Source organism: Vipera ursinii, assembly GCF_947247035.1.
Source record: "Vipera ursinii genome assembly, chromosome: 1".
In the NCBI taxonomy this organism is placed as follows: Eukaryota; Metazoa; Chordata; class Lepidosauria; order Squamata; family Viperidae; genus Vipera; species Vipera ursinii.
Window position 1 is genome coordinate 242,407,963 of NC_139512.1, and position 25,602 is coordinate 242,433,564.

At 39.2% G+C, this 25,602-nt stretch overlaps 1 protein-coding gene across 4 annotated transcripts in view; it reads right to left on the minus strand.

The window, feature by feature from the left end:
* Positions 1-21,291: 21,291 nt before the first annotated feature.
* The window catches only part of RNGTT (RNA guanylyltransferase and 5'-phosphatase), a 135,789-nt gene continuing 131,478 nt past the window's right edge, over positions 21,292-25,602 (minus strand). For 3 of the 4 annotated variants that reach the window (XM_083373634.1, XM_083373633.1, XM_083373632.1), the window contains 2 exons: positions 24,302-24,425; positions 21,292-21,924 (listed from right to left, as the gene is read on the minus strand). In XM_083373634.1, the coding sequence (XP_083229760.1) occupies positions 21,764-21,924; positions 24,302-24,425 (285 nt within the window). In that variant the 3' untranslated portion in view covers positions 21,292-21,763. The remainder of the gene's footprint in view (positions 21,925-24,301; positions 24,426-25,602) is intronic. The other variant, XM_083373635.1, reaches the window with a different exon arrangement.

The following is a 25,602-nucleotide window of genomic DNA, read 5'->3' on the forward strand; positions in this document are numbered from 1 at the left end:
AATTGTTCACTGATTTACTTTGCATAGCTAACCATTGAACATCCTCAAAGCAGCCATGCCAAGACTTTGAGCAATTGCAGGCACCATGCTGTTTGGAGGAACAAACCACTGTGTGCTTCACATGCAAAACTTTCCCCTTATGCTCACTCCATCATGCAATATTATTTTATTACCAAAATTCAATTAGCTTCCAGCTAGCACTAAGGATCTGAACGGGCACTCCTGTTCCTCTTGCCTATCTGATCAACAGACAGATATAAATCTTAGAAACGGGGAAAGAGGAAAAGGCTATCTCACAGGCAGCAAGGCTAACAAGTGAGTGAACTACATTTATGAGTGAACTGTGAATAAAATGTGGGCTGCAAGCAACAGGATCTCCAGCAGAAAGATTCTTGAGCTATGCTTCCTGCTGAGTTATTTGGGGAGAATTAATAGTTGCAAGTGGGCCTACAAAAAATGTTTAAGATTATCTTTAAAAGAATCACTTTTCTCATACTAGATAACTATTAAACTATTTTTGTCTCTCCAAATGCAAATAAAAGAGAATGAGAGAGGAAGTAGAGCATGACGTGCAGTCTCCATGACAAAATGAAAAAAAATGTGTTGCTTTCCCAATATATTCATAATTGCCCATGGCAGTTTGGACATTGTTCTTCTTGATTCACGTATTATGACTACTGTTGTGTAGCAGGTTCTTTGGCGCAGGAAAGAAGGCGAGGCAAGTGAGTTCAGGCAAACTCATGGTTTATTGCTGCAGAATGTGAACTGAGAATTGGGCTGTAACTAGCCGCAATTTATAGGGTAGCCCCTAGGCGGCAGCCAATAGGTTTGAAGCAACCATTGCCGCCTAGGGACAGCCAATAGCAGCACTGGAGACTTGTAGTCTGGGTTGCTGGAGAGCCGTTAGCTGCTCCAGCTACCCACGTGGTATTACATTTGAGCCCAATACATAACAACTACATTGCTCTCTTTCTTGTCATTGAACAAGTGCCAGTAAGCGACTAGGTGCTGCTAGGACAGCATTGTTATTTAGTTATCCTAGTGTTTGAGAGTACAAGATATAAATTGGGAAGCATAAGACCTCCAAATTACAAATGGCAACCCTCCCTCCCAATTTGAAGGTCTGTTGACTAAACCCAGTTAAAGATTATCATAGAAAAGAATAGCAGAGGCCACAGATTTGCCCATCAGCATTTTGTAAGCTGAGTACAAACTGAACCAAGACAATCTGACTTGGGAGCTTCATATAGAGCTTTAGAAACAGCAAAAGTTTACCCAGAATTGAATCCAATTCATTGTCTGGAATTTTCCATTATTTAACATGGGAAGAATATATATGTCAGATAAGATCTGTTGACTCATTAAACCTTTCTGATCAGATAAAGTTTGCTAAATATCATTAATTTATTTTCATTGTTCAGTTCAACATTTTAAATATGGGGTTTTCTTGATTATGGATTGAGGGGGTTTTTTATTTGGGGGTTTTTTGGCTGAAAAATTGTTTTTGTGGTATGTAACATTGTTTGGGTTGGACAGCCTTATAAATATCTGGAATAAAAATGAGTGAGTGAGTGAGTGAGTGAGTGATTGACTGACTGACTGACTGACTGAAGAATGAATGAATGAATGAATGAATGAATGAATGAATGAAAAGAAGCTGATTTTGCAGGCTGTCAAAGTGGTACCAATGAATTATCCTTCAGATTTGTAAGGATCTTAACAATTATTCAATTACTTATGATTTTGGTGTGAAAATTATGAACCATATCCATTTATGATAAAATGCTTCAAAGATTACAAAGGCTACAAGGCTACAATCTTCAAAGGCTACAAAATTATAAGACTGATTAACAGTAATTTTCTGAGACCCCTTTGGAGAATAAGAAAGATTTACATGCAGAAATACTAAGATTATTACCTTCCTGAAGTTTCCAATGAACACTAATCTTCTAACACATGAATACTTTGTTCTTATGGATTTTGTTGCATTTGAAAAATGGTGCCAACAGACACTCAGCATTAATTTATTTAAAAAATCAGCAATATAGAATTGGCAATATTCCCACATATTTATTTATTACTTGCTTTATAAGCTGCCTCAATTGTGGACTCAACTCTAAACAACATACAATACATTAAAACATAAACAAAGCAGAAGAACAATACAGTAATCCAGACTTTTTAAACTGCACTATCAGGGGAGAGAAGGTCCCAGAGTAATTAATGTATTAATTACTTAATATTATGAATTATTTAGCAAGCATTAATTAAGATGATACCCAATATTTTTAGAAGACTAAAACATGAAATTCTGGCAATCTCACATAATATATCTCAAAAAAATGGGATTCTTTTAAAGTATAGGGATAAAAATATATGCCTGATTTATTAATTCAATAAATAAAAGTTTCCAATCACTCTTATTCATAGGGATAGGATATTCCTAATTCTTATTAAAAAGAATAGCATATTAAAATTCTTTTAACAATATGCATATGTGGCATTACTATTATTACTTGTTAGTTTAATATCCCAGTTTGGTATAGTAATTAAAGCTATGCCAGGAGATTGTGAATTTTAGCCCTGCTATAGGCCCAAGAAAACTGCAGAGACTTATCCAGGTAGTCTCCAACAATTGGACATGACTGAACAGAAGAAAAGATTAATGTTTCACATTTCCTTCTAAATCTCAAGGTGACATACATAGAATGTTCTCCTTTCCTCTCCACAGCAAGAGCCATGTAAGTTAGGTAAGTAGCATGAAATCACCCAATGAATCTATATGGGTAAATATGGATTTCAACCTGGGTCTCCTATGGCAAAAATCCAACACCTTAACTGGGATTTCTTAAGCAGAAACTATATTGTCATATTTCCGACCGATGAACCCAACGAAGAAAGGCATAGAATATTAAAAGTAAAGAAACTCCCCTTTCCCTAATAGTGCAGGTCACATTGTCCAATTAAGCTCCAGAGAGTTATTATGAAAGAAAGTCTTCAGTTCTTTGTAAACAGCACTTGAGTGACCTTGGTTCTCATGGCCTGCCCGTTCGGCACCTGCAATCCACATTCCGTTCCTCCTCCCCACCACCACCACCCCGAGTCTGTAGGCCAGGTAAGAAGCAATAATGGCCAAAACAGCACAAGCATTCTTCACAGCTTGACATATACATTGTGTAGTGTAAAGGTAAAAAAGGTAAAGGTTCCCCCGCACATGCGTGCTAGTCGTTTCCGACTCTAGGGGCCGGTGCTCATCTCCGTTTCAAAGCCGAAGAGCCAGCGCTTGTCCGAGGACATCTCCGTGGTCATGTGGCCGGCATGACTAGACGCCAAAGGCGCACGGAACGCTGTTACCTTCCCACCATAGTGGTCCCTATTTTTCTACTTGCATTTTTACGTGCTTTCGAACTGCTAGGTGGGCAGAAGCTGGGACGAGTAACAGGCGCTCACTCTGCTACGCGGCACTCGGGATTCGACCCGCCAAACTGCCGACCTTCTGATCGACAAGCTCAGCGTCTTAACCCACTGAGCCACCGCGTCCCTCTGTGTAGTGTAATGTTCCTAAATTAAGGGGAAAGTGTCGATTTTGGTATTAGAAGTAAAATATATACCTGAGCAATAATAATTAAAAGCTAGAAAATAGGCATACTTTGGGACTGACTTTTACTTATATTTTTGCAAAACACCAGCAGAAATTTTAGTAGCTGATAAAAATTACCTCTGGCTTTCAAAGCATTGATTTCTCTGCACAAGCATTAAATTTTCTTTTTAACGTACATTTTCGGCAGAGCAGAAAACAAACTGTAAATTGATTTTAAAAAGTCCATCCTGGCTCTTGCAACTGGATTGCTCTTTTTGATTTTTACCTCATGAATGAATCCTCAGGATGGGAAGGATGCCTTGGCAGGGAACCTTCCATCTATTCAGAATACAAATACACAGGTAAATGGGGGGGTTGACTCAAGGGGTGCCAGCAACTTATAATTAAAAATGTGGAAAACCTAAGAGATATCCTAACCCCTCTATACTACAAAATAACAGAATAATAAATTGAAAGGGACCTTGGAGGTCTTCTAGTCCAACCCCCTGCTCAGGCAGGAAACCCTATACCATTTCAGACAAATGGTTGTCCAGTCTCTTCTTCAAAACATCCAGTGATGACTAACCACAACTTCTGGAAGCAAGTCATTCCACTGATTAATTGTTCTGTCAGAAAATTTCTCCTTAGTTCTAGGTTAGTTCTCCATTTGGTTATCCACCCATTGCTTCTTGTCCTGCCCTCAGGTGGTTTGGAGAATAGGCTGACCCCCTCTTCTTTGTGGAAGCCCTTAGATATTGGAAGACTGCTATCATGTCACTCCTACTCCGTCTTTTCATTAAACTAGACACATCCAATTCCTGCAACAGTTCTTCACTAAAAGTTGATGGTCCTAGAATCACTACTTTTTGAGTTGGAAATTTAAAAAGTTGCCTTTTTATAGTCTTCCAAATAAGGCTGAACTTGATGCCCATCACCCATGGCCATATTAATTAGGATCTAGAGGAACTGGCATTCAACAACCTCTGGAAGGCTATGTAACACTCTGATTCATGGAGCATGTGAACCTTGCAACAAAGTCCCTGAATATCTCATGGTTCTGGTTAGGAAGCTACAGTATGGGCAAAATATGGTAAAACAGGCTAGCTCCAGGTTGGCAAAGGAGTGCAACAAGACTGCATACTCTCCTTTTATTTATTTATTCAGTTTATATGCTGAGCATATATTAAGGGAAGCTGGAATGGAAGAAGATGAGCATGGTTTTAAAACTGATAGGAGAAATATCAATAACCTGTGCTAAGGTGATGACACTGAAAATGCAAAGGATCCACAGGGTCTGGAAATGTAAGTCAAGTTAATATACCCATTTCCCCATTCTTTGAGCTGATGCAAAGTCCAGCATATATCACATTGTTTCACATCAACCTCTTACTTCTCAGGTAGTAAGGCCATTAGTCATTTTTTTTATAATAGCTTGTCTATTTCTACATATATAACCCCATCACCTCTCCCCTCAGTGGGCATTCACAATTGCAGTATTAATTACAGTACTGCTAGCCTCTTTTCAGGTCACATGGAGTTACTTCAATGCTTTTATCATGCAAATATCAACAGGAAAAGAAAGAGGAAAAATGGGGAGGGATAGCTCTTCTTCCTCTCCTGCCTCACCAGCCTTCTGAAACGTTGATGGAGTAGATGGAAATGTATTCCAAAATTTTTGAAGATCGCCAGAAAAGTAAAAACTGGCATATAAGCATTTTTTTTACACCACCCTTTCTTGAGTAAGATTTTTTTTTTAAAAAAAAAAAGAAGTTAGAATACATTGCCTCATTTTTGTTGAAGTCCCATTCCGATAGATAAAATAATGTTCAAATAACATTTGGAAAACATAATCTACTGCTTGTCTTCTTACTGACTTCTTCCTATTGTCTAGCATTTTCAAAACGAGAATGAAACAACCAATTACAGAATGGTAGTATTTAAATGCAATTTTATAATATATCAGTGAATAAGCATCCATACTTCACAACAGCTGACATAGTTGTCTAAAGCACAGCATAAAGAATTATGTATGGGTAATTAAAGAAACAGAAAGCTCTCCCTTGCTGTGAAGATGGGACATTTCTACTGTGTAATCATTTCAAATGTATGCCAAATCAACACATTAACATTACAACATGCCTGACAATTCACCTACATTAAAATTAAAAGCAGAACCAAAATTGCTGACAACCCAATACATAATACGATTAACCCTGGGTGGTATACGTAGATGTTCTTCAGGCCTAGTTTACAGAAAGCTCCAAGGTTGTATAGCCACAGTTTGGCAGGAGAAGGGTCAAGAGTTCCTGACACACATCTTGGAGGTTATTAGGTTCACTGGCAAGTTCTGTGCCCAGAAACATAGTCCTGTTTGGGGGAGCCATGGCCTTCCAGCTATTGCTGAAGGCAACAACCATAGTTCTGACCAGTTTTGATCAATGATCAAGCTCAGTGACATCTGGAAAGTTATTATTTTCCCACCTTTATCCTAATCTATTTCGTCCAAAACACAGGCAAAGAAAGGCACATCCAGAAAGAAGGTGAATGGTAGAATCCTATTTTCTGCAAAACATGTGTCATCAGAAGCTCACGTAATCCACTCCAATGAGAGATGCCGCCTGTAGACTGTGGACTAATAGTAAATGACATGCAAGCCTAGCTATCATACACAACAAAAATACATCACTAGAGAATTTTATCCCGCCAATGGAGATATTAAGGAAGATAACTTGCTTTCCATTCATGCAAAAATTGAGGGTTTGATCTGGGGAAAAAAATAATCTCAAGCATCTGCTTCTGCCTCCAATTTCTCCTCTTTCTTCCACTAGGTCAAAGGGGGAAAAAGTTTCCTTGTAGAAGGCAAAAGAACTTGTAGAGATGGATATATGTGTAAATGTGCACAACATCTTTCTTACTGGCTTCTAGCCTGAGCTCAAGGATCCCAGCATATTGGGAGATGACAGGATAGGAGGGAACCCACTGTCAACTTCATGGTCTCATTCATCATATTTTTCAAAGTAAGAGTTCTTCTCCTGGAAAAAGGAAATTCAAATCTGAAGGTAACATGTGCAATTTGCTTGAGTCCTGACATAGTACAATCTCATGCTGTAATAAACCTACAAGATAAACCTACAAGATAAACCTACAAGATAAACTACAAGATAAACCTGTTGTGATTCAGGGTCAGCCTGTGGGTTCGGCAGTTGGGTCGGACGACTCAGAGGAGGAGGGGGGTGTTGAAGACCTTGCTGAGGGGGTTGAAGATCTTGCTGATGATTGCCCTCAGGCAGGCCCCTCCCACTTGGTCACCATGGAGACCCAGCTGTGTGAGCCTGACAGTGTGAATGAAGATGACCCACAGCTGGCCCTGTTCAAGGACGCCCGACACAGGAGGCAGTCAAGTAGGAGTAAACAGAGGAAGGCAATGGGGCTTCTCAGAAGGAGGCAGAGAGAAGCCACGCCCTGAACTCTTTATAAAGGGAATGTGTGGGGAGGGCTGGTTTGCTGAAAGCAACCGCTCGGATAGTGTTTCAAAGCTCCTGTATCTTGGTTCGTGTCTTGTTTGTTTTTGTAGTAATAAATGTGGCAGACGTTATTCCAGCCTCTTGCCATTTGTAAAGGGGTCGTCCCTGCTTTTGTTGCAGGGCCGGTAGCAGGCTGGTACAGAACAAAACCTACAAGGGAATACCATTTTTCCTCATACCAAACGCAGAAGGTACATTACCCAGAAAATTATACCAAACGCAGAAGGTACATTACCCAGAAAATTATATGTGTGTGATACATGCTGCTGCAATGTGTGTGATACATGCTGCTATTTAACTGTCAACTCAACAATTTTCCAGTGAACCAGATTTGTACAATAAATGTCATTATCTGGAAAAGAAAGCCAGACCAGCATGGGAGGAAATCAAGACATGAAGATCAGAAACATAATCACCAATTAAAATAAAAGAAGAGAAAGTATCAATATGGTTAACTGAAGTAACTTAATATTCCCAAACTGTATGCGGCTATGAAAGAAAGGAAAACTTCAAAGCTCATTAAAATGACAATGTGATTAAAGTAATGCTATCATTTTTCCAGGCTATCTCATATTATATTCTCATATAATTCAGGATTTCCTTTGGTCTCAGTTTTGAGTCCAACACTATTTCTTCATACACTCCTCTCCTAGGCCCTCTTATTTTTATATTCCAAATTATGCATATACAGTATCCTGACAATTTTCACATTTGCCTATCCCTGACCTGGATGGCATGATGTGAGCATCTCTTTCCAATTGCCTAGGCAGACTTTCAGTTTGGATGTGCTTATATTGTCTTCGGGACGCGGTGGCTCAGAGGGCTAGGACGCTGAGCTTGTTGATCAGAAGGTCGGCAGTTTGGCAGGTCAAATCCCGAGTGCCGCCTAACAGAGTGAGCTCCTGTTACTCGTCCCAGCTTCTGCCAACCTAGCAGCTCGAAAGCATGTAAAAATGCAAGTAGAAAAATAGGGACCACTACGGTGGGAAGGTAACAGCGTTCTGTGTGCCTTTGGTGTCTAGTCATGCCGACCACATGACCACGGAGACATCCTTGGACAAGCACTGGCTGTTCGGCTTTGAAATGGAGATGAGCACCGGCCCCTATAGTTGCAAATGACTAGCACGCATATGCGGGGGAACATTTACCTTTACCTTTATATTGTCTTCAGGGTGGAGAAGGCAATCCTTTGGATAAGCAGGTGCCAAACCATGAAGGTTTTATCGGTCAACACTAAGACTTTAGATTTTTTACCTGGAAACAAATTATCAACCAGTGCAGGACCACAGGATTGGTAGTATATGTTCTCCTGACACCAATAACCATAATGTAGTCTGTCACATTCTGAACAATTGCAAGTTTTTAAGGGCAGCCCCATGTAAAGTCCATTTCAGCAGATTACTTGAGTCATGATCAGAGAGTGACTACTGCCAGATACTTCTACGTCAGAGAGGTTCACAACTGCCCAAGCAGTAAATCTAGGTAAAGTCCCGTCTAGTCTTACATCTACCAGCTGTTCTAGCAAGAGCCGTGAATCTATAAGGACCTCCAAATTGCAAACTCCTCTTTCAGGCCCAGCTAGAGACAACACTAGACTCAATGGAGAACTTCAATGTACAAGCAGTAATTTCATCTTATTTTTTAGAATCCATAGAGATTAATGCAGTGGTGGGATTCAAATATGTGAACAACCAGTTCTCTGTGTGGATGCCGCTTCCAGAAGTCCATTCTGGGCCTGGACAACAAAAAATTAGCTACCGGTTCTGCCGAACTGGTGCAAACTGGCTGAATCCCACCACTGGATTAATGTCATATTATGTCATGGACTTTTTGGTTTAGAAACTCTTTATTTACTCTTTAAGTTTAATTAATAAATAAATAAATTACATATGAATTATAAGTTGATGGCTGGTGTTTCATGGAGAAATGGAACCATTAAAGTTATAAACCTAATTGATAGTAGAGCACAGCAAACAAGATAGGTAATTAGTAAACAGAAATAGAATTTTACTGCAGGGATGCTGACACCAAGTTATAGTTTAACTAGCTCTGGTTCTAAAATCATGCAACGGGAGGGATAAAAGAAAGACAGCTAATTTGGGAGAGGGCAAAGAGAATGCTGAGAAACATACTTTGGGATGGGGTAAAAAAAAGGAGAGAAAAGGCAAGAGAAAAAGAACACAGGAAAAAGCATAGAGGCCCTTCCCTACTGGCAGAGAGATTACTTGTGAGCAAGAGGCAGCATATAAGTCCCATAATAAATAAGTAAGTAAGTAAGTAAGTAAGTAAGTAAGTAGTTAAGTAAGAGGAATAGAGGACATAAGGATTTGTACAAGGAATCCCAGAGAATCAATATCATGTGAAGAGTTGGAAGCCTGCCTGAGAAGATGAGAAGCACTTTGGAGGAGGAGAAAGATGCTAAGAAAGAGAGGAATAAAGCAAATTAAAGACTTACAGCCAGCAACCAGCTTCAGGAGATATTGGCAGACAATTAGAGTGAGCACATTTTGAAAGGTTGAGGAGGAAAGTACTTGTTTACTGTACTTGTTTACTCGGTTGTTAATTGAATAGTTTAATAGAAAGTTCCTATTATCCCAATGTCTCAGGCTTAAGCAACCAAAACCACTCGTGAATCGTCTCAGGCTGTAACTTTATTTTTTGTCACGTATTCTACAAGAATCTCACCAAATTGCTTTAGTTCCTCTGGAATCAACCAGCTAAGGCTTCAGGGATTTGGGGAGGGGGGAGGGAGGTCATGCTTATGCCATTTTTGGCTGCACAACAACTTGCTTTGACCCCTCCCTCCAGCCTAGCTGCCAATTCCCCAACACAGTTCATATACTTGTATGTTTTTGCTAATTATATAAGCAAAAACGTAAGCAGGTCACAAGTGGTGGAATGATCTTTTTTTTCATATTGGATGGCCCAAAAGGGACCTCAACTTTGAAGGAATCAATTCTATAGGACCAGGAACATACTTTTTTTTTCTTTGACAAATTTTGGAAGGATGCAGGCACAATCTCCAGGCTTATATCTGGGACCACATACCCGTATATACTTGAGTATAAGCCGACTCGAGTATAAGCCGAGACCCCCAATTTCACCCCCAAAAACTGGAAAAAGTTGTTGACTCGAGTATAAGCCGATCCGCCGTTCTGCAAGCCTCCGCCGCCGGCGGAGGCTGGATCCGCGCTCTGCAAGCCTCTGCCGCCAGCAGAGGCTCGATCCGCCATTTTGCAAGCCTGAATACACAGGAATACCCTGTGTGGCCGCAGCTCTCGGGGAAGCCCTGGCTGTCCGCTTCCTCGCTCCACGCTGCCATTCGGTGCCTGCGCGTTCCCCGGGTAAATCACGGCGCCCAGCAGGCGAGGAAACAGGCCCGCTCCAGTCGCCCCCCCTTCCCTCAGGAGACGCGAAGCAAGTGACCGCCCGGAGCTTACCGAGGACTTGCACGCGGCTGAGGCTTCGGTGCTTCCAGGATCGCGCGCACCTCTCCCAAGCCGCCGCTGTCCGGAGACCTGCCGAAGTTTGGGGAGGTTTGGGGAGGTGCGCGCGCACCTCCCCAAACCTCCCCAAACGTCGGCAGGTCTCCGGAACTCTGCGCCCTGCCTGCCTGCTTCTTTCCGCAGCGGAAAGAAGCAGGCAGGCAGGGCACGGAGGTCTGCTTCTTTCCGCTGCGGAAAGAAGCAGGCAGGCAGGGCGCGGAGGTCTGCTTCTTTCCGCAGCGGAAAGAAGCAGGAAGGCAGGGCGCGGAGGTCTGCTTCTTTCCGCTGCGGAAAGAAGCAGGCAGGCAGGGCGCGGAGGTCTGCTTCTTTCCGCAGCGGAAAGAAGCAGGCAGGCAGGGCGCGGAGGTCTGCTTCTTTCCGCTGCGGAAAGAAGCAGGCAGGCAGGGCGCGGAGGTCTGCTTCTTTCCACTGCGGAAAGAAGCAGACCTCCGCGCCCTGCCTGCCTGCTTCTTTCCGCAGCGGAAAGAAGCAGACCTCCGCGCCCTGCCTGCCTGCTTCTTTCCGCAGCGGAAAGAAGCAGGCAGGCAGGGCACGGAGGTCCGGAGACCTGCCGACGTTTGGGGAGGTTTGGGGAGGTGCGCGCGCACCTCCCCAAACCTCCCCAAACTTCGGCAGGTCTGCGGACGGCGGTGGCTTGGGAGAGGTGCGCGCGATCCCGGAAGCACCAAAGCCTCGGCCGTGCACAAGTCCTCGCTAAGTTTTTTTTGTTGACTGGAGTATAAGCCGAAGTGGAATTTTTCAGCCCAAAAAGTGGGCTGAAAAATTTGGCTTATACTCAAGTATATACCGTAAATGACTACAATATGATATTATAACAAAGGTTGTTTTATAGTGTGTCTGCACTGCACTTAGTTATAAGTGCATAATAAAAATACTATGCTATGCTATGAGAAATATATAATGTGAAGTACAGAAACTTTAAGCTTACTGTTTTCTATAATTGCCTTTCCTTTCTCCATCCTCTATATTTAAAAGTTAATCTTATTGCAGCCCACATTTCAAGGCCTGAAATATATTTTTCACTAAATAAAATTGCTATTTCTAAATTGCTTTTCTTCAAAGATGGATTTTTTGTACCAATGCAATAATCTTTAAACAAGATCTATCTTACATATTCTAAAGTTTTTCTAAAGGCAAAGGCCTTTACAATATTTACCCTGAAATCTTAATGCCAGAAAATACTACAAATTTAAAATAATAAAATAAAATACCTTTCATATACATATATTTATATGTATTTATGTACATAATCATTTATTTATGTCATTGCTTCTAACTTTTAATATCTATACCCTTTCTATTTGCCTGTAATTTATATTTAAATGTTTATCTTGTATTTTCATTCTCCCAGAGGTCAATGCTCTATAAATCAACAGAGCATAAATATTCTCTTCAGAAGGACTTTATACTGAGACACTATTATTACTTTGCCAGCCAAAGTTCTCGGTTTCATTTGTAGATTCCTGATCACACTTGCAGATTAGAAAAGAGCAGTTACAATATATAATTCTTCAATGTTTTGAAACAATTATGAAAAGAAATGGATATTGTAATGTATTGGCTTTTTGTATATGTGAAGGTTGGCAATTTGGCGGGTTGAATCCCGAGTGCCGCGTAACAGAGTGAGCGCCTGTTACTCGTCCCAGCTTCTGCCAACCTAGCAGTTCGAAAGCACGTAAAAATGCAAGTAGAAAAATAGGGACCACTACGGTGGGAAGGTAACAGCGTTCCGTGCGCCTTTGGCGTCTAGTCATGCCGGCCACATGACCACGGAGACGTCCTCGGACAAGCGCTGGCTCTTTGGCTTTGAAACAGAGATGAGCACCAGCCCCTAGAGTTGGAAACGACTAGCACGCATGTGCAGGGGAACCTTTACCTTTACCTTTAGTGTTTGCTTATGTTGCACTGCTTGCTAATTGCTTAAATTCAATTGCTAAGTGCTAGTTCACGTGTATGCTTGTAACGGTTGCTAGCCAGCCCAGACTGGTTGTCTCCAGTTGGCTAAGTAGGTCTTTGGGCAGGAATCCTCTGCTTCAAACCTATTGGTCATCACCTATCATCCAACCGTATAAATAGCTGCACAGCAGCTCACTTGTTGCTTCTGTTATGTTTGACCTTCAATAAAGCCTGTTGCTGTTTGGACCTTCCGTCTCGCTCAATGCCTGCAAAGAACCGGCTACACAACAGATATAGTAGCCAGCATGGTAAAAAGGCATGCAAGACTGATGCTGGGGAGTTCCAGGTTTAAGTCCATCCTCAGCCACGAAAGTTCATTAGCTGGTCATTTTCTCTCAGATCAAACTAACCATGGGATTGCTATTGTGAGGTGGAAAAAAGCACTAATAAGCTGGATTGAGCACATTGTATTTGACTTGGAAGGAGTCAAATATATGCCAAGGTCTGAACTGATATAAGTTATTTAAGTTATAACTTAAACAAGACACCCTTTTGGCAGACTATGCTGTGCTCCTTGAAATTGGATTGATCTAGCCAAGGATTTGGCACAGGCTTCAATGTAATAATTTGGTTATAGACATGCCAGAATCTAACTCATCTCCTTGTCCTGCTCTCTTTTGCCTATGCAGCTCCTGTCCCTTCTCAGACAGGGGGTGGTTTTCAATAATTGGATTTTTTAAAATTGGAGAATTATCTTTAAATAGGCATGCATACCTTGCAACAAAGTGCATGTGAAAGTGTGTGTGAAAAAAATGCATGTGTAAAACACACACGTGCATTGACTTAAGACAAAGCAACATAGGATGTACATGAGGCCTCACAGCATTCTGCACAGCAAAGGAAATGCCAGGGGCAATGGACCTGTGACAAATCATTGTCATTCATCTGACCTTTTTATTTTTTATTTTTCCCACTGGTAATGCTAAGGAGCAAAACTGCAAACAAGATTGAAACCACTCACCATACTCTAGGCCTCTAGGTACCATACTCACCACACTCTAGGTACCACTCAAAATAATATAGCCTAGAAAATGCTCCACATTCCTTTTTTTTCTATTGTTCTTGACATTTACATGTTCAGTATCTCTAAGATTCATATGTTGGTCACTAGGTTAGCTAATTAAGCTGTTGCTAGTTTATTTCACTATTTTATAAAAGGAAGCAGTAATTCACTGCCTGAGTTACTCATGTTCTTCAAACTAACATTGCCGCCATTTGTATGACTGAGTTCAACTAAAATGAAATAATCAAGAGGGAATCTGAGAGGCTAGGCTGCTGTTCTAAAGACCAGGGGTGTCTGCAGGATGGAGGTTTTAAAAAAAAAGGCAAGATGGCAGGCACAGTTGTACAAAGCCCCAGCCCTTTTTTATGTTTATGTGAAGTACACTGAAAGGAAACAGCGCTTCAATTGTGCAGCTGCACCCAAAATCTTCTTCAGTTCACCACCCCCACCCCTCATAGACTGCTAGTTAATCTATTCCTCTGCTGTACTTACGTCCGATAGGTAAAAACAGAGCTTATTTTCTACCTTGTGTTAAATTTGGAAAAAGTTATTTTTGTATTTCCTTTCTGAGTGATCTGCTTCTGGGCGAACTTCTATGATTCTGCTTTTAGATGTAATTGGCTTTTCCAGCGATTCTTGGCTGTGTGACAAGCATTTCATTCTCAGAACTACCTGTAGAAAGAGTTGCCTATTTCCAACTTGTTTATTCATTTATTATTAACAGAGCCTTGAGGCTTAACGTAGCTGTTGCAAATAGGCAAGTACGTCAAACACAGTATAGGAGACAAAAGCGGTGTGTAAAAACCCCATAGGTAGCAAGGCTGAGAGATCTCTCTCTAAAATATATTACTAATGTATATGCAGGGAGAATCATAGCCTAGAAACTATTCCTCATTGCTCATTCCTTTTTGTCTGCTTTTGAAGGGCTTTTCAAGATAGATGTGGGTCCTGGCATAAGATTGCTAAAGATTGCTGATGTTATTATTTTTTATTGCCACTAGTCAGGTGGTCTGAAATATACTTAGGAATGTTTGGTTGCCTTTTTGTCTCTATATAAGTCATCATGATTGGTCATTAGCAGGAACGGCCCCTGCCGTTTGCTGGACAGCAAGTTTTATTAGCTGTCTGTTGTCTTTAGCTTCTTTTCTCCAATCTTCTCTGAAAATGAGCTCTATCAGTGCAAATTCCTGTTTGAAATATAATTTGTGGCTATGGATTGTAGCTATTTAAAATGCTGTGTTTCTTACCACTATGCTTGCAGAGAAAAGAATTATTTCACCATTTGGCTTACTACTCTGTTTTCCCAGCCTGGGTTGAACACCGACACAAATCAACCTGCTTGAAAAATCAATGGAATAAATTATTGGAGGGATAGATAACACTGAGTGCAAGTGGCCTCAAAGACACTCTTTTGTAATTCAGTCCTCATTCTATCTAACAAAAAACCAACATTTTTTTTTCGTACTGGTCACTAACTTTTGAATTCAATGCATTATCATCACCATCATCTCATATTTATATGTGATCAAAGATCAGACAAGCACTTGATGCAGCAAACTGAATCCCTAGTCATACAATAGTTACCCATAATGTTGGGAAGAATAGGCAGATAGAAACAAAGCAGAAAATAAAATATTTCAAAGGAAACTTGGAATATCATCAGAAGAAACAGAGCTCTCAAATTTAATTATTTTTAACTGTTTTTAACTTTTGTATTATATTGACGTTTTTAAATACTTTGTAAACTGCCCTGAGTCCTACGGGAAAAGGGCAGCATATAAATCCAATAAACTTAAACTTAAACCACCAGGACATCACAGCTGAACAGAGTGATGATGCAATTGGTTAAAAAAATAATAATAATGAAGATGCCATGCTAACTTTGCAGCTCTGCACCCTCTCTGTTCCAGAGGTACAAACTACAATTTATTGAGCTTGCTGATACGACTTGGCTGCCTGCGTTTCACGTTTCCCACCCTGATAATTCTCAAACTGAAAAAAATCCTGAAGAAATTTCAAATTGTTCCCATTTGGGTTTTCAAGGATTCTATTGGTATCCTCCTAGATATCAGGAATTGGACTAAGCTTGCAGTGGAAGATTAGCAAACAGGAAAAATCTGGTGTACACCTCTTTTGCCAGCAGCCTCAGACAAGGCTTAAAGTTCAACCCCTCCTGAGGCCTAAAGATAAAATAGATTATTAGTTAACAGAAGTGGAATTAATCTGGTCAATTAAAAGTCTCACTCAGATTGAGCGAAATGAAATAATATTAGATTGGAAGCAATAAAAAACACGCTGGTATCCACTGCATCTGCCACAAAGTACTGAAATGCATAATTCCAATTAAAAATCTACACACACACCCCAAAACAGAATGTTATATAATACATTGAAAAACAAAGCAAGGAACAAACCTGCAGATAGGTTTCAGATCCCAGCAAGTATTGTAAAAATACATAACGGAAGAGCCGAATGCAAATCCAAGAAGGCAACAATATATTGTAGACAAATATACCATTCAGAGATCATCCATATACAGTTCAAGAAGCACTACCTTCACTGTTTTCTCATTAACAAAAAGTTGCAAATACAGAAACCAATAGCTATAATGAATATGCTCTAAATGTCAAACTGCTGGCCCTTGGGCCAGTTGCATCATACAGAGGCTGTGCCCACCACAGCTCCAGCAATGCAAAAAAAAGTCACGATACGTCACGACGCATCACGTGAAGTGGCGAGTTTGACACCCGTGCTCTAAATGAAAAGGGGAACTTATTCCAGCCTGATCAAGCCATAACAACTGACTTGATTCATCTTGTTGAACAATCTGGTGGGGAAGTACGTAATTCTGCCCAAGCTTTTAAAGCAGCAATTTCCATAAAGCTATTCTATGTCTGGTTGAAATTTTGACACAATTAGCTCTTTTATTAACCCGGATTATTGGAGTAACCTATGGGAATATCTGATTGAACATTCTATTGAGGAAGTTACACACATTTCCAGAATAATCTCAGATTTCGATAGGAATACAGAATCTGAAGCATGCTTATTGCCCTTCAATCTGTAATGCTAATCATCAATTATTGGATAAACAATTTAATTCTACCACTCACTGTAATTGTCCACCCAAGTCTGCAGATTTTTTTCCCTGTATTTCAAAATTTACTACACAGATGAATTTTTTGCAATCTAAAGAATTAAAGCTTGTTGAGGCTTTGCCATCTGCCTCAATTTTGGGAGGCATCTCATTCCCCACAGTTGCTAACATCAACTGATTTCCTAATACAGTGGTTAATGTATCTATTTGCTTTTTGCTTCCAAACTGAACAACAGACATTTCCCAAGACTGCCCAATGCAGATGTCACTGTCATTCTATCTTTAATACATGTATATCTAGAGAATAATCATTGTCTTGATCTAATACTTTCATGAGAAGTATCTGATTATTAATAAATCCCCCAAACAGAACTTTTTTCCCCAAACCAACCTAAAAACTTTAGCTGAATCGTTAATGGTCACAGGATATGACTAATTAAAATATTGAAGTATCTTGGGATTTTATGGAACAAGGGCATTCATGCTGTTTATGAACCCAACTTGGTCAAAGCATTAATTTAGCAATTTTATGATTTCATTATTCCTTAGTTATTTGTCCGTAGCTATAAAACTCTTGCAGGCAAAGGCCTCAAAACTATTACTTCAGGCTCCTTGACTCATATTCTAACTTTAGATTGCTTGAATCTGAACAATCAAGGTTTCTTAGTGCTATAATTGGCATTCCTATATGTGTTTTGATGGGACTCTTAGGCAAGACTCTGGAATAATTAACAGCAGAAACAAGACCAAGATAGTATTTAATTATTGACTGACATTCATTTATCTTCCAATTGGGCAGCTGCACTTTGTTTTAAATGTTGCCTTTCAGTCTACCTAGAAGAAGTCCCTAAAGTAATAAATTATTTCAAGTGGCCTGTCCCTCAGTATTTTATATAGCCTTTGCTCATCCCAGCCAGGTCATGTCCAGTGGCTCCTAGAAATTGAGTTATAGCACAATCTGAACCAATTGCCCATTTCTTCAAGACATTGAATTAACTAATATTTAACTGGAAATTAAATTCAATATTTAATTGAAGGTACAATTGGAACACTGTGCCTTCATACAATGTTATACCAAAAATACCAGGGGGCCTTACTACCATATTGTAATGTCCTGTGATGCTCTTTTCTTTGTCCATGTGACACAGAAGAGTTTGAATTGATTATACATGTTCTTCTGGAGTGCACATTTTGATAATGTATCAAAAACTTACTTTCCCCCTTTGAGTGACAATCCCTGGCCATTCAGATGAGTTCTATGCTGATTTCCTTCTTGACGACAAGGCCTTTTTTGTAACATATATAGTTATGGAGTTTTGTTTCTTAGTTTCAAGACTCAATTAGGAGATTCCCAATGAAAAATAACCTGAAAGCTATATTTCCTCGTGGGTGTTTTTTTGTTTGGTCTCTTCATACTTGTTTGAAGAGAATCTTGCAGAATTCTCCCAGAAAACTAAGAAAATAGTACTTAGTAAAATGAAAACTTTTCCCTATAGTAATTTTAATCCCTTTGGAAGAGTTTCAGGTGCATTGGCACCATTTTGTTTTTGAAAAGTTCCCATTTCTATTATATTTGAGGATTTCTGCCCATTAGAACATGGTTCTGCAGGAACTTGATGGCATTCTGTGTGACAGGTGAGGAGGGGGAGGGAGAGGAGGAGAAGGAGAGAGGAGAGAGAAGACACAGCCAACCTTTTTAATTACTAGAGCTTTGACTTTTAGGGAATCCATCTACTGTAATTCTGTGCTTCTACTAAGAAAACTGCCTGTAACTTCTACGCTGCTCTGGCTTCATCTAAGGCTTTGTGAGCGACTGTATTTTTCAACTGGTCAATCCATTCCTTCCATGAGACAATGGTGGGCTCGTTGTCTGGTAGCTTAGCCATTAGGTTAAAGTCTTGCCCAGTGGCCACTCTGAAAGAGGTGAAGCCAGTGCTAATGTGCACAGCATTGTTATAAGCAACCTCTGCAAAAGGTAAGACATTGGTCCAGTTATCTTGTTGATAATCTCACGTGTTGTTCTAGAACTGAGCTTGTCCATTCTTCCATGGACTCGGAAGATAGGAGCTCAAAGATACTACTTTCTTTATGCTAACTGTATATGCCTAGCTTTTCACATCTACTAAAGGATCACTGGAGAAAAGCTATGCAATTTGCCTGAATCGTCTATGCTAAAGAGTTTGAATAGAGTTGAAAGGATCCTATGTGGCTATCAAGTTCAATCCCCAGCTCACTAGAAGAATCCATTTTAAAATGTCTGATGGCTCACTAGCCTCTACCTATTAAAGGGAGCCCCTATAGTTCTATTGACAAACGTCTTTTACTGTTAGGTTTAACTGGAATCTTCATTCCTGGAACTTAAAACCATTACCTTGTATTCTGCATTCTGGGGTAATAACACAGATTTTTTATCTTTTCCTATGTAACATTTTTTCAGGTATTTGAAAAATGTTATATTTCCATTCAGTTTTCTCTTCTTGGGGTAAAACATTTCCAATTCCTTCAAGCTTGTTCTCTTGTCATCCTTGTTGGCTCTTCATTCGGTTGGTTCCAGCCTGTCAGAATCTTTGTTAAAGTATTTGCACAGGAGGAGATGGAATACTCAAGGTTGGATCTGACCATTGCAAAGATAAGTGAAAATATGACTTCCAATTATTTAAGCCGTCTTGATTCTCTTTGCCTTTTCTGCAGCCACCATACACTGATTCATATTGTAATCAACTACAATTACAAGCTCTTCCCCAATACTATAGCCAAGATAGTTATCTCGTTTTATGCCTATGAATTTGACTATTGTTTTCTAAATGTATATATTTTCATTATTTCAGTTATACTTCATTTTATTACTTTCATCCCATTTTTTTAACGCATCAATAGCATTTTTGCCTTCTCAGGTATTAGGTATCCTATCCAATTTTGTGTCTTTTATAAAAATGATAAGCATTCTTTCCACTTCTTCATTCAAGTATTTAATACAAAAAAAAGTTAAAACAGAACAAGCCTTAGTTGATACTTCATTTCAATTTGTCTGCAGCACTGCTATGATCTGTTAAGGAACTTACCACATCCAAAAGAGTCCCAGCAGATTTTACTCATTGCCAACTATAGGGGCCCTCATCTCCATTTCCCCAGCCAAAAATGAAGTATAATTTGACTGCTTAAGTTTTGTTTTTCCTTTATCTGGCTAACTACTGAAAATCACTGCAGGGTTTTCAAGTTTTTTAGAGTTGTGATCTGTCCTGGAATTTTTGCAGGTGTTGATGATAGACTGGCTTCTCTGTAAATCCCTGTACCCAACTTTTTAAAGACAGGGCCAAGATTTTTCACAGAAGATAACATGCAGGTTTGATCACCTCATCCTTCAGTACCTTAAGACAGGAAGGGCACTAGGATTTATGTAGTCTGGAAATTGAATCTAATTCAAACTAAATAAGCAATTTTGGAAACTTTCAGCCTCTTGTTCAAATTGCCTGGTGGAACATATTTCATTTTCTCAAAACAGATTGCTCCAAATAGGAGTTGTGTAATTCCAATTTTTCCTACATATTAGCATTCTGTTGTTTTCATTCAGCATTTAGTATACTGAATCTTTTCTCTTCCTTTTATTTTGAATATATCTAGATAAACCTTTTATTGTTGTTTTTAGTTTCCTCCACCAATCTCACCTTATTCTGCACACTAAAACAATATATTTAGCATTTTAATTGCATAAAATAATTAACCACATTTTTTTTCCTTCAGTGCCTGAAAGATAAATATTTTTATAGACCCAAAATGGGCACTGAACAAAGCACAAACTGCATTTCCATATACTAGACTCAAGAAAAATATTAAACTTTAAAAATATACACTAAATGTTTCTAAAATATTCTGTTTGGCTACCACTATATTACTAACAAATTTATTCATCTTAGAGGTTGATTAAATAGTTGTGATCGATACATAAATACTGCTAAAATGCCAGCTGGTTTCTTTTACAGTCAAGTTGTGAAAATGTTTACCCTTACAAATATTTCTCCATTTTAAACACATCTTTGTCCTCCATATCAATGAAATGCTTTAGGGACAGAATAAAACATAATTGTGCTTCAGCTAATCATGATTTATTTTAAACCAGAAAATTAAAACCCCAGATTGTGAATGATGTTGGCAATCAGCTGAACTGACTCTTGCTTTGAAAACTGAACATCTGAACTAAAACTGAATTGCGCTTATCATTCTATCTTCCTTCATGAAAATATTTTCTTTTATATCAACTGTTCTAATGGCCTTTCTTCCTGGAACTGAGACTAAATGCCACTTTTATATATCACCAACATATTTTCTGGCTTTTCTTCTATCATCTCTTTCTAGAAACTAACATTATATTGTTAAAATGGCTAATCTTCATGAATCTCAAATGATATACATTTTGATATAACTTGTATATCATTTGTACAGAAATGGGAAATAGTTTTTATACCAAGGACTGTTTATGTTTGGTCCTAATGCAGAATCTAGTTTTAAAACAAATTCAGCAAATGTTTATTTCAAGCTGGAACAAAAAAACACTCAGTGCACATCCAACACAATTTTTATATAAGACCTTGTAATGTCTTTAATATAAAAGGCTGTATTTAAAAAAATAGTGAAACCTGGTAAACTTTTATTTAACAACATTACATTACCATTTTCAATTATTTTTAAAACAAGACCCTAAGAAAGAACTAAAGTAAATGAAACAAGGCAATAAGTTTCACACACTTAGTGAAATACTGGTTTGTTTGGGGTTTTTTTTTTAAAAAAAAAAAAGGGGGGGGGACATTTTTATCATGGCTTCACAGTTCCAGAATGCTGATATAAAATATTAAATTTGAAAGTTAGCTACCAAACAATAGCCTTCCACTGATTCCACATCTTTTTAATCCAACCCCTTAGATTAAATATTTTTCAAATTTAGAAACAATGTTCAACTTGTCAAGTAGAAAACAAATCTTAGTTCACGGTGTGGCATTCCAAAAAAAATGCACTTAAGTATTTACAGGATATTTACACCATACATATTATCTCGTAGAATTCTAAACAATTCTACTGTCTTTTTTGGTCTGAAGAGATCTGTTATGACAGCTGAGGTCTTTTAGGTGGTGGTGGTGGCATTAGTTCAGTGTCAGGATCCAGGTGATGTTTACGTGGTTGTCCTGGAGTTGCTGCCATGCATTTTTCAATGAATTCAAAAAGGATTTCCTTTGTCACTGGATGTTGTATACTGTTGCATACAGCTGGAAGGGAATAACACATTGTGAGAGCAAGAAAAAACATTTATTCACAGTTGTGCTTACAGAGAATAGAGATTCTCAAAATCCAGTAGATCTAAACCAATTGCCCTGCAAACTTCTATGAGTACGATGACAACATAATCCATGGAATGAAATTCAAAGTCCCATTCATATACAGCCATGTTCAACTAGCTCAAAAGAAAAAGCTTCTCATCACAATGTTCCTGGTAAAGGTCAATTTCTACACTGACACCTAAAACTCCTCATACCCTCAAAATCAGAATTTTTGATGCTTCTTGTCCAGCCTCTGAGACCGCTACTACTAAGAGTGATCGATCAATCAATCAATCAATCAATCAATCAATCAATCAATCAATCAGAATAGAACTGGAAGGGTCTTCTAGTCCAACCCCCTGCTTAATCAGGAGACCCTATACCAGGGGTGTCAAACTCAATTTCATTGAGGGCCGCATCAGCATTGCGGTTGCCCTCAGGGTATGGCCTATTGGGTGGGTGTGGCTAGAGTGCGTATGGCCTACTGGGTGGGCGTGGCCAGCTCTACATCGTTTGCATCAAGGGTGCCTATGGGGGCCTGGACAGGAGTGGGACAAATCTGAGGGTCTCTGGCAGAAGGAGGGTCTCTGGGCCAGGGCCAAGGCAGTGGGGGCCGTTCTCTCACTGTTTCCAGGATGGCTTCGTGGGCTGCATGAAACCACTTCACGAGACGGATCTGGCCCCCGGGCCTTGTGTTTGACATGTCTGCCCTATACCATTTCAGACAGATCACTGTCTAGTCTTTTCTTAAAAATCTTCAGTGATAAAGCACTTACAACTTCTGAAGGCAAGCTGTTCCACCGGTTAATTGTTCTAACTGTCAGGAAGTTTCTCCTTAATTCCGGGTTATTTCTCTCCTTGATTAGTTTCCATCCATTGTTTCTTGTATTGCCTTCTGGTCCTTTAGAAAATAAGCTGACCCCCTCTTCTTTGTGGCAACCCCTCAAATAGTGGAATACTGCTATCATATCACCCCTAGTCCTGCTTTTCTCTAGACTGGCCATTCCCAATTTCTCCAACCGTTCTTCATATGTTTTTGTCTCCAGGCTCTTAATCATTTTAGTTGTTCTTCTTTGCACTTTTTCCAAAATCTCAACATCTTTTTTTGTAATATGGTGACCCAAATTGGATGCCCTATTCCAGGTGTGGTCTCACTAACGATTTATAAAGTGGTACTAATACTTCATGTGATTTTGATTCTATGCCTCTGTTTATACAACCAAGGATTGTATTAGCTTTTTTGGCTGCTGCCACACACTGCTGGCTCATGTTTAAGTGTGTTCTGTACCAGCCTGCTACCGGCCCTGCAACAAAAGCAGGGACGACCCCTTTACAAACGGCAAGAGGCTGGAATAAAGCCTGCCAAATTTATGCACATAAAACAAGAGCAAGACAAGACACCAACCATAAAACACGAGCTAAGAAGCAGGAACAATCCAAGCGGTTGCCTTCAGCAAACCAGCCCTCCCACACATTCCCCTTATATAGAGTTCAGGGCGTGGCTTCTCTGTGCTTCCTTCCGAGGAGCCCCATTGCCTTCCTCTGTTTACTCCTACTTGACTGCCTCCTGCGTCGGGCGTCCTTGAACAGGGCCAGCTGTGGGTCATCTTCATCCACGCTGTCAGGCTCACACAGCTGGGTCTCCACCAGGTGGGAGGGGCCTGGCTGGGGGCTCTGCGGAGCCTCAAAGCCATCATCAGCAAGTTCTTCAACACCCCCCTCCTCCTCCTCGTCTGAGTCATCCGACCCAACTGCCGAACCCACAGGCTGACCCTGAATCACAACAAAGTGACTGTCCATAGAACTCCAAGGACCCTCTCACAGTTAGTGTGAGCGGTTGAGCTCACACAGTTAAGCCAGGTTTCGCCTAGTTTATACTTGTACCCCTGGTTTTTCCTGCCTAGGTATAAAACCTTGTTTTTCTCCACATTAAATTTCATGTTGTTGGATAGGGCCCATTGTTCAAGCCTGTCAAGATCTTTTTGGATTCTGAGCTTGTCTTCTGGGGTGTTGGCTATTCCTGCCAGCTTAGTGTCATCTGCACTATACTGTACTGAATCCTGTGATGAACAACCTGGTGCGTGCCTTGTAACTATGTAATAAATTGTAAAGCGTCAGACAAGAGAAGACCACTTGATATGAATACTCCATGTCCACATTTCATTTTTAAATATGCATGAATCAAACTCTGGTTCTGAACTCCAATTTTTAGCGCAGCCAAGAAAATTCAAATTATGAATCTTAAAGTTTTTGCAAAAAAAAGTTATTTTTACTGGCTAAACTTTCATAACAAAATGCAGATACAGAACCAATTTATTGCACTTACCCATTGCTGTACTGTAAGCATTGGGAAAACTTTTGTCTAGCCTTTGTCTCATAAATACCCAGCTGTTGTTTTCAAACTTGCATTCTATTATTTTATTATCATATTGCTTCAAGTCTTTTGTTACCTGTTTTTAAAAATAAAGATTTTTTGTTGCAAATGAAAAAAGAAAGTGAAACTTTTTTCTCAAATTCAGATCATTCAGTAACAAATTACGTGCTATAAACATAATATTATGTACCCCAAAGATACAAGAAGCATGATAAAAGCAGAAAACAGTGAAGTTAAATTTCAATTTATGAATATAGATTGAAATTGTAACTGAATACATAACATCCCTATGGGGCATGTAATTTTTTTTAAGGGGGGAAAAACCTAGAATGCAGAAATGCAAAGAATTTCTGTTCAAATTACAAGATGTTTTATTCTTGATGTAATTACATATACAGAAACAGAATATCAAATAGATCACAGGAAATTGTGTATATTGTGTTATTTAATCAGAAGAATATATTTCATAAGCTCCTAAAATTTACTAGCTTAGATTTTTAAATAAATTATACTTGTCATTTGAATCAGTAAACTTATACTAAAATCAACTTTTAAAATTGTCCAACATTTCTGTAATCCTATTTCTCCTCAAATTAACAATAATTATAGTCACAAAAATTATGAGTTTGTACACATTTACAATGATAAAAATTCAAATAAACCAGACACAAATCAATGATAAATGTATTATATTTTCCCCACTGGTGTAAGTTACAAAACCGCTCTCCATCTGTGTGAAACTAAATAACTGATGGGAAAACTATGGCCTCCAGATGTTGATAACTGTAGCTTCCAATATTCATTTCCATTAATATCCTGACTGGGACTGCAGGGAATTATAATTTAACACATCTGAGAATCAGAAATGCCATATACTTGTCTTAGTAACAAAATAATCTGAATGCTTCCAGGGTTGGTTTTATTAAAAAAAAGTTAAACCATATGCAGATATCTTTCAAGCTGTATTTTACAATTAGATTAACACCAAGTCATAGAATTACTTGCATCCACTTAACATTTTATTTGTTTTGGTACTTTATCTTGCGCACCTTATTAAGCCATGCAAAATTTTGGAGTAGCTATGGTAACCTCTGTTGTTGAACATGTTCTATTTTTCTAAACAAAACCCATGTTATTCTTGTTTTCATTATATGAGAAACGATTTCTGTAGCAGAGTGGAAATGAATAGTCTAATCTTGTCCCAAGGCAATATTTTATAATAATTTCTTTATTTTTTCATGTACATTTTATTA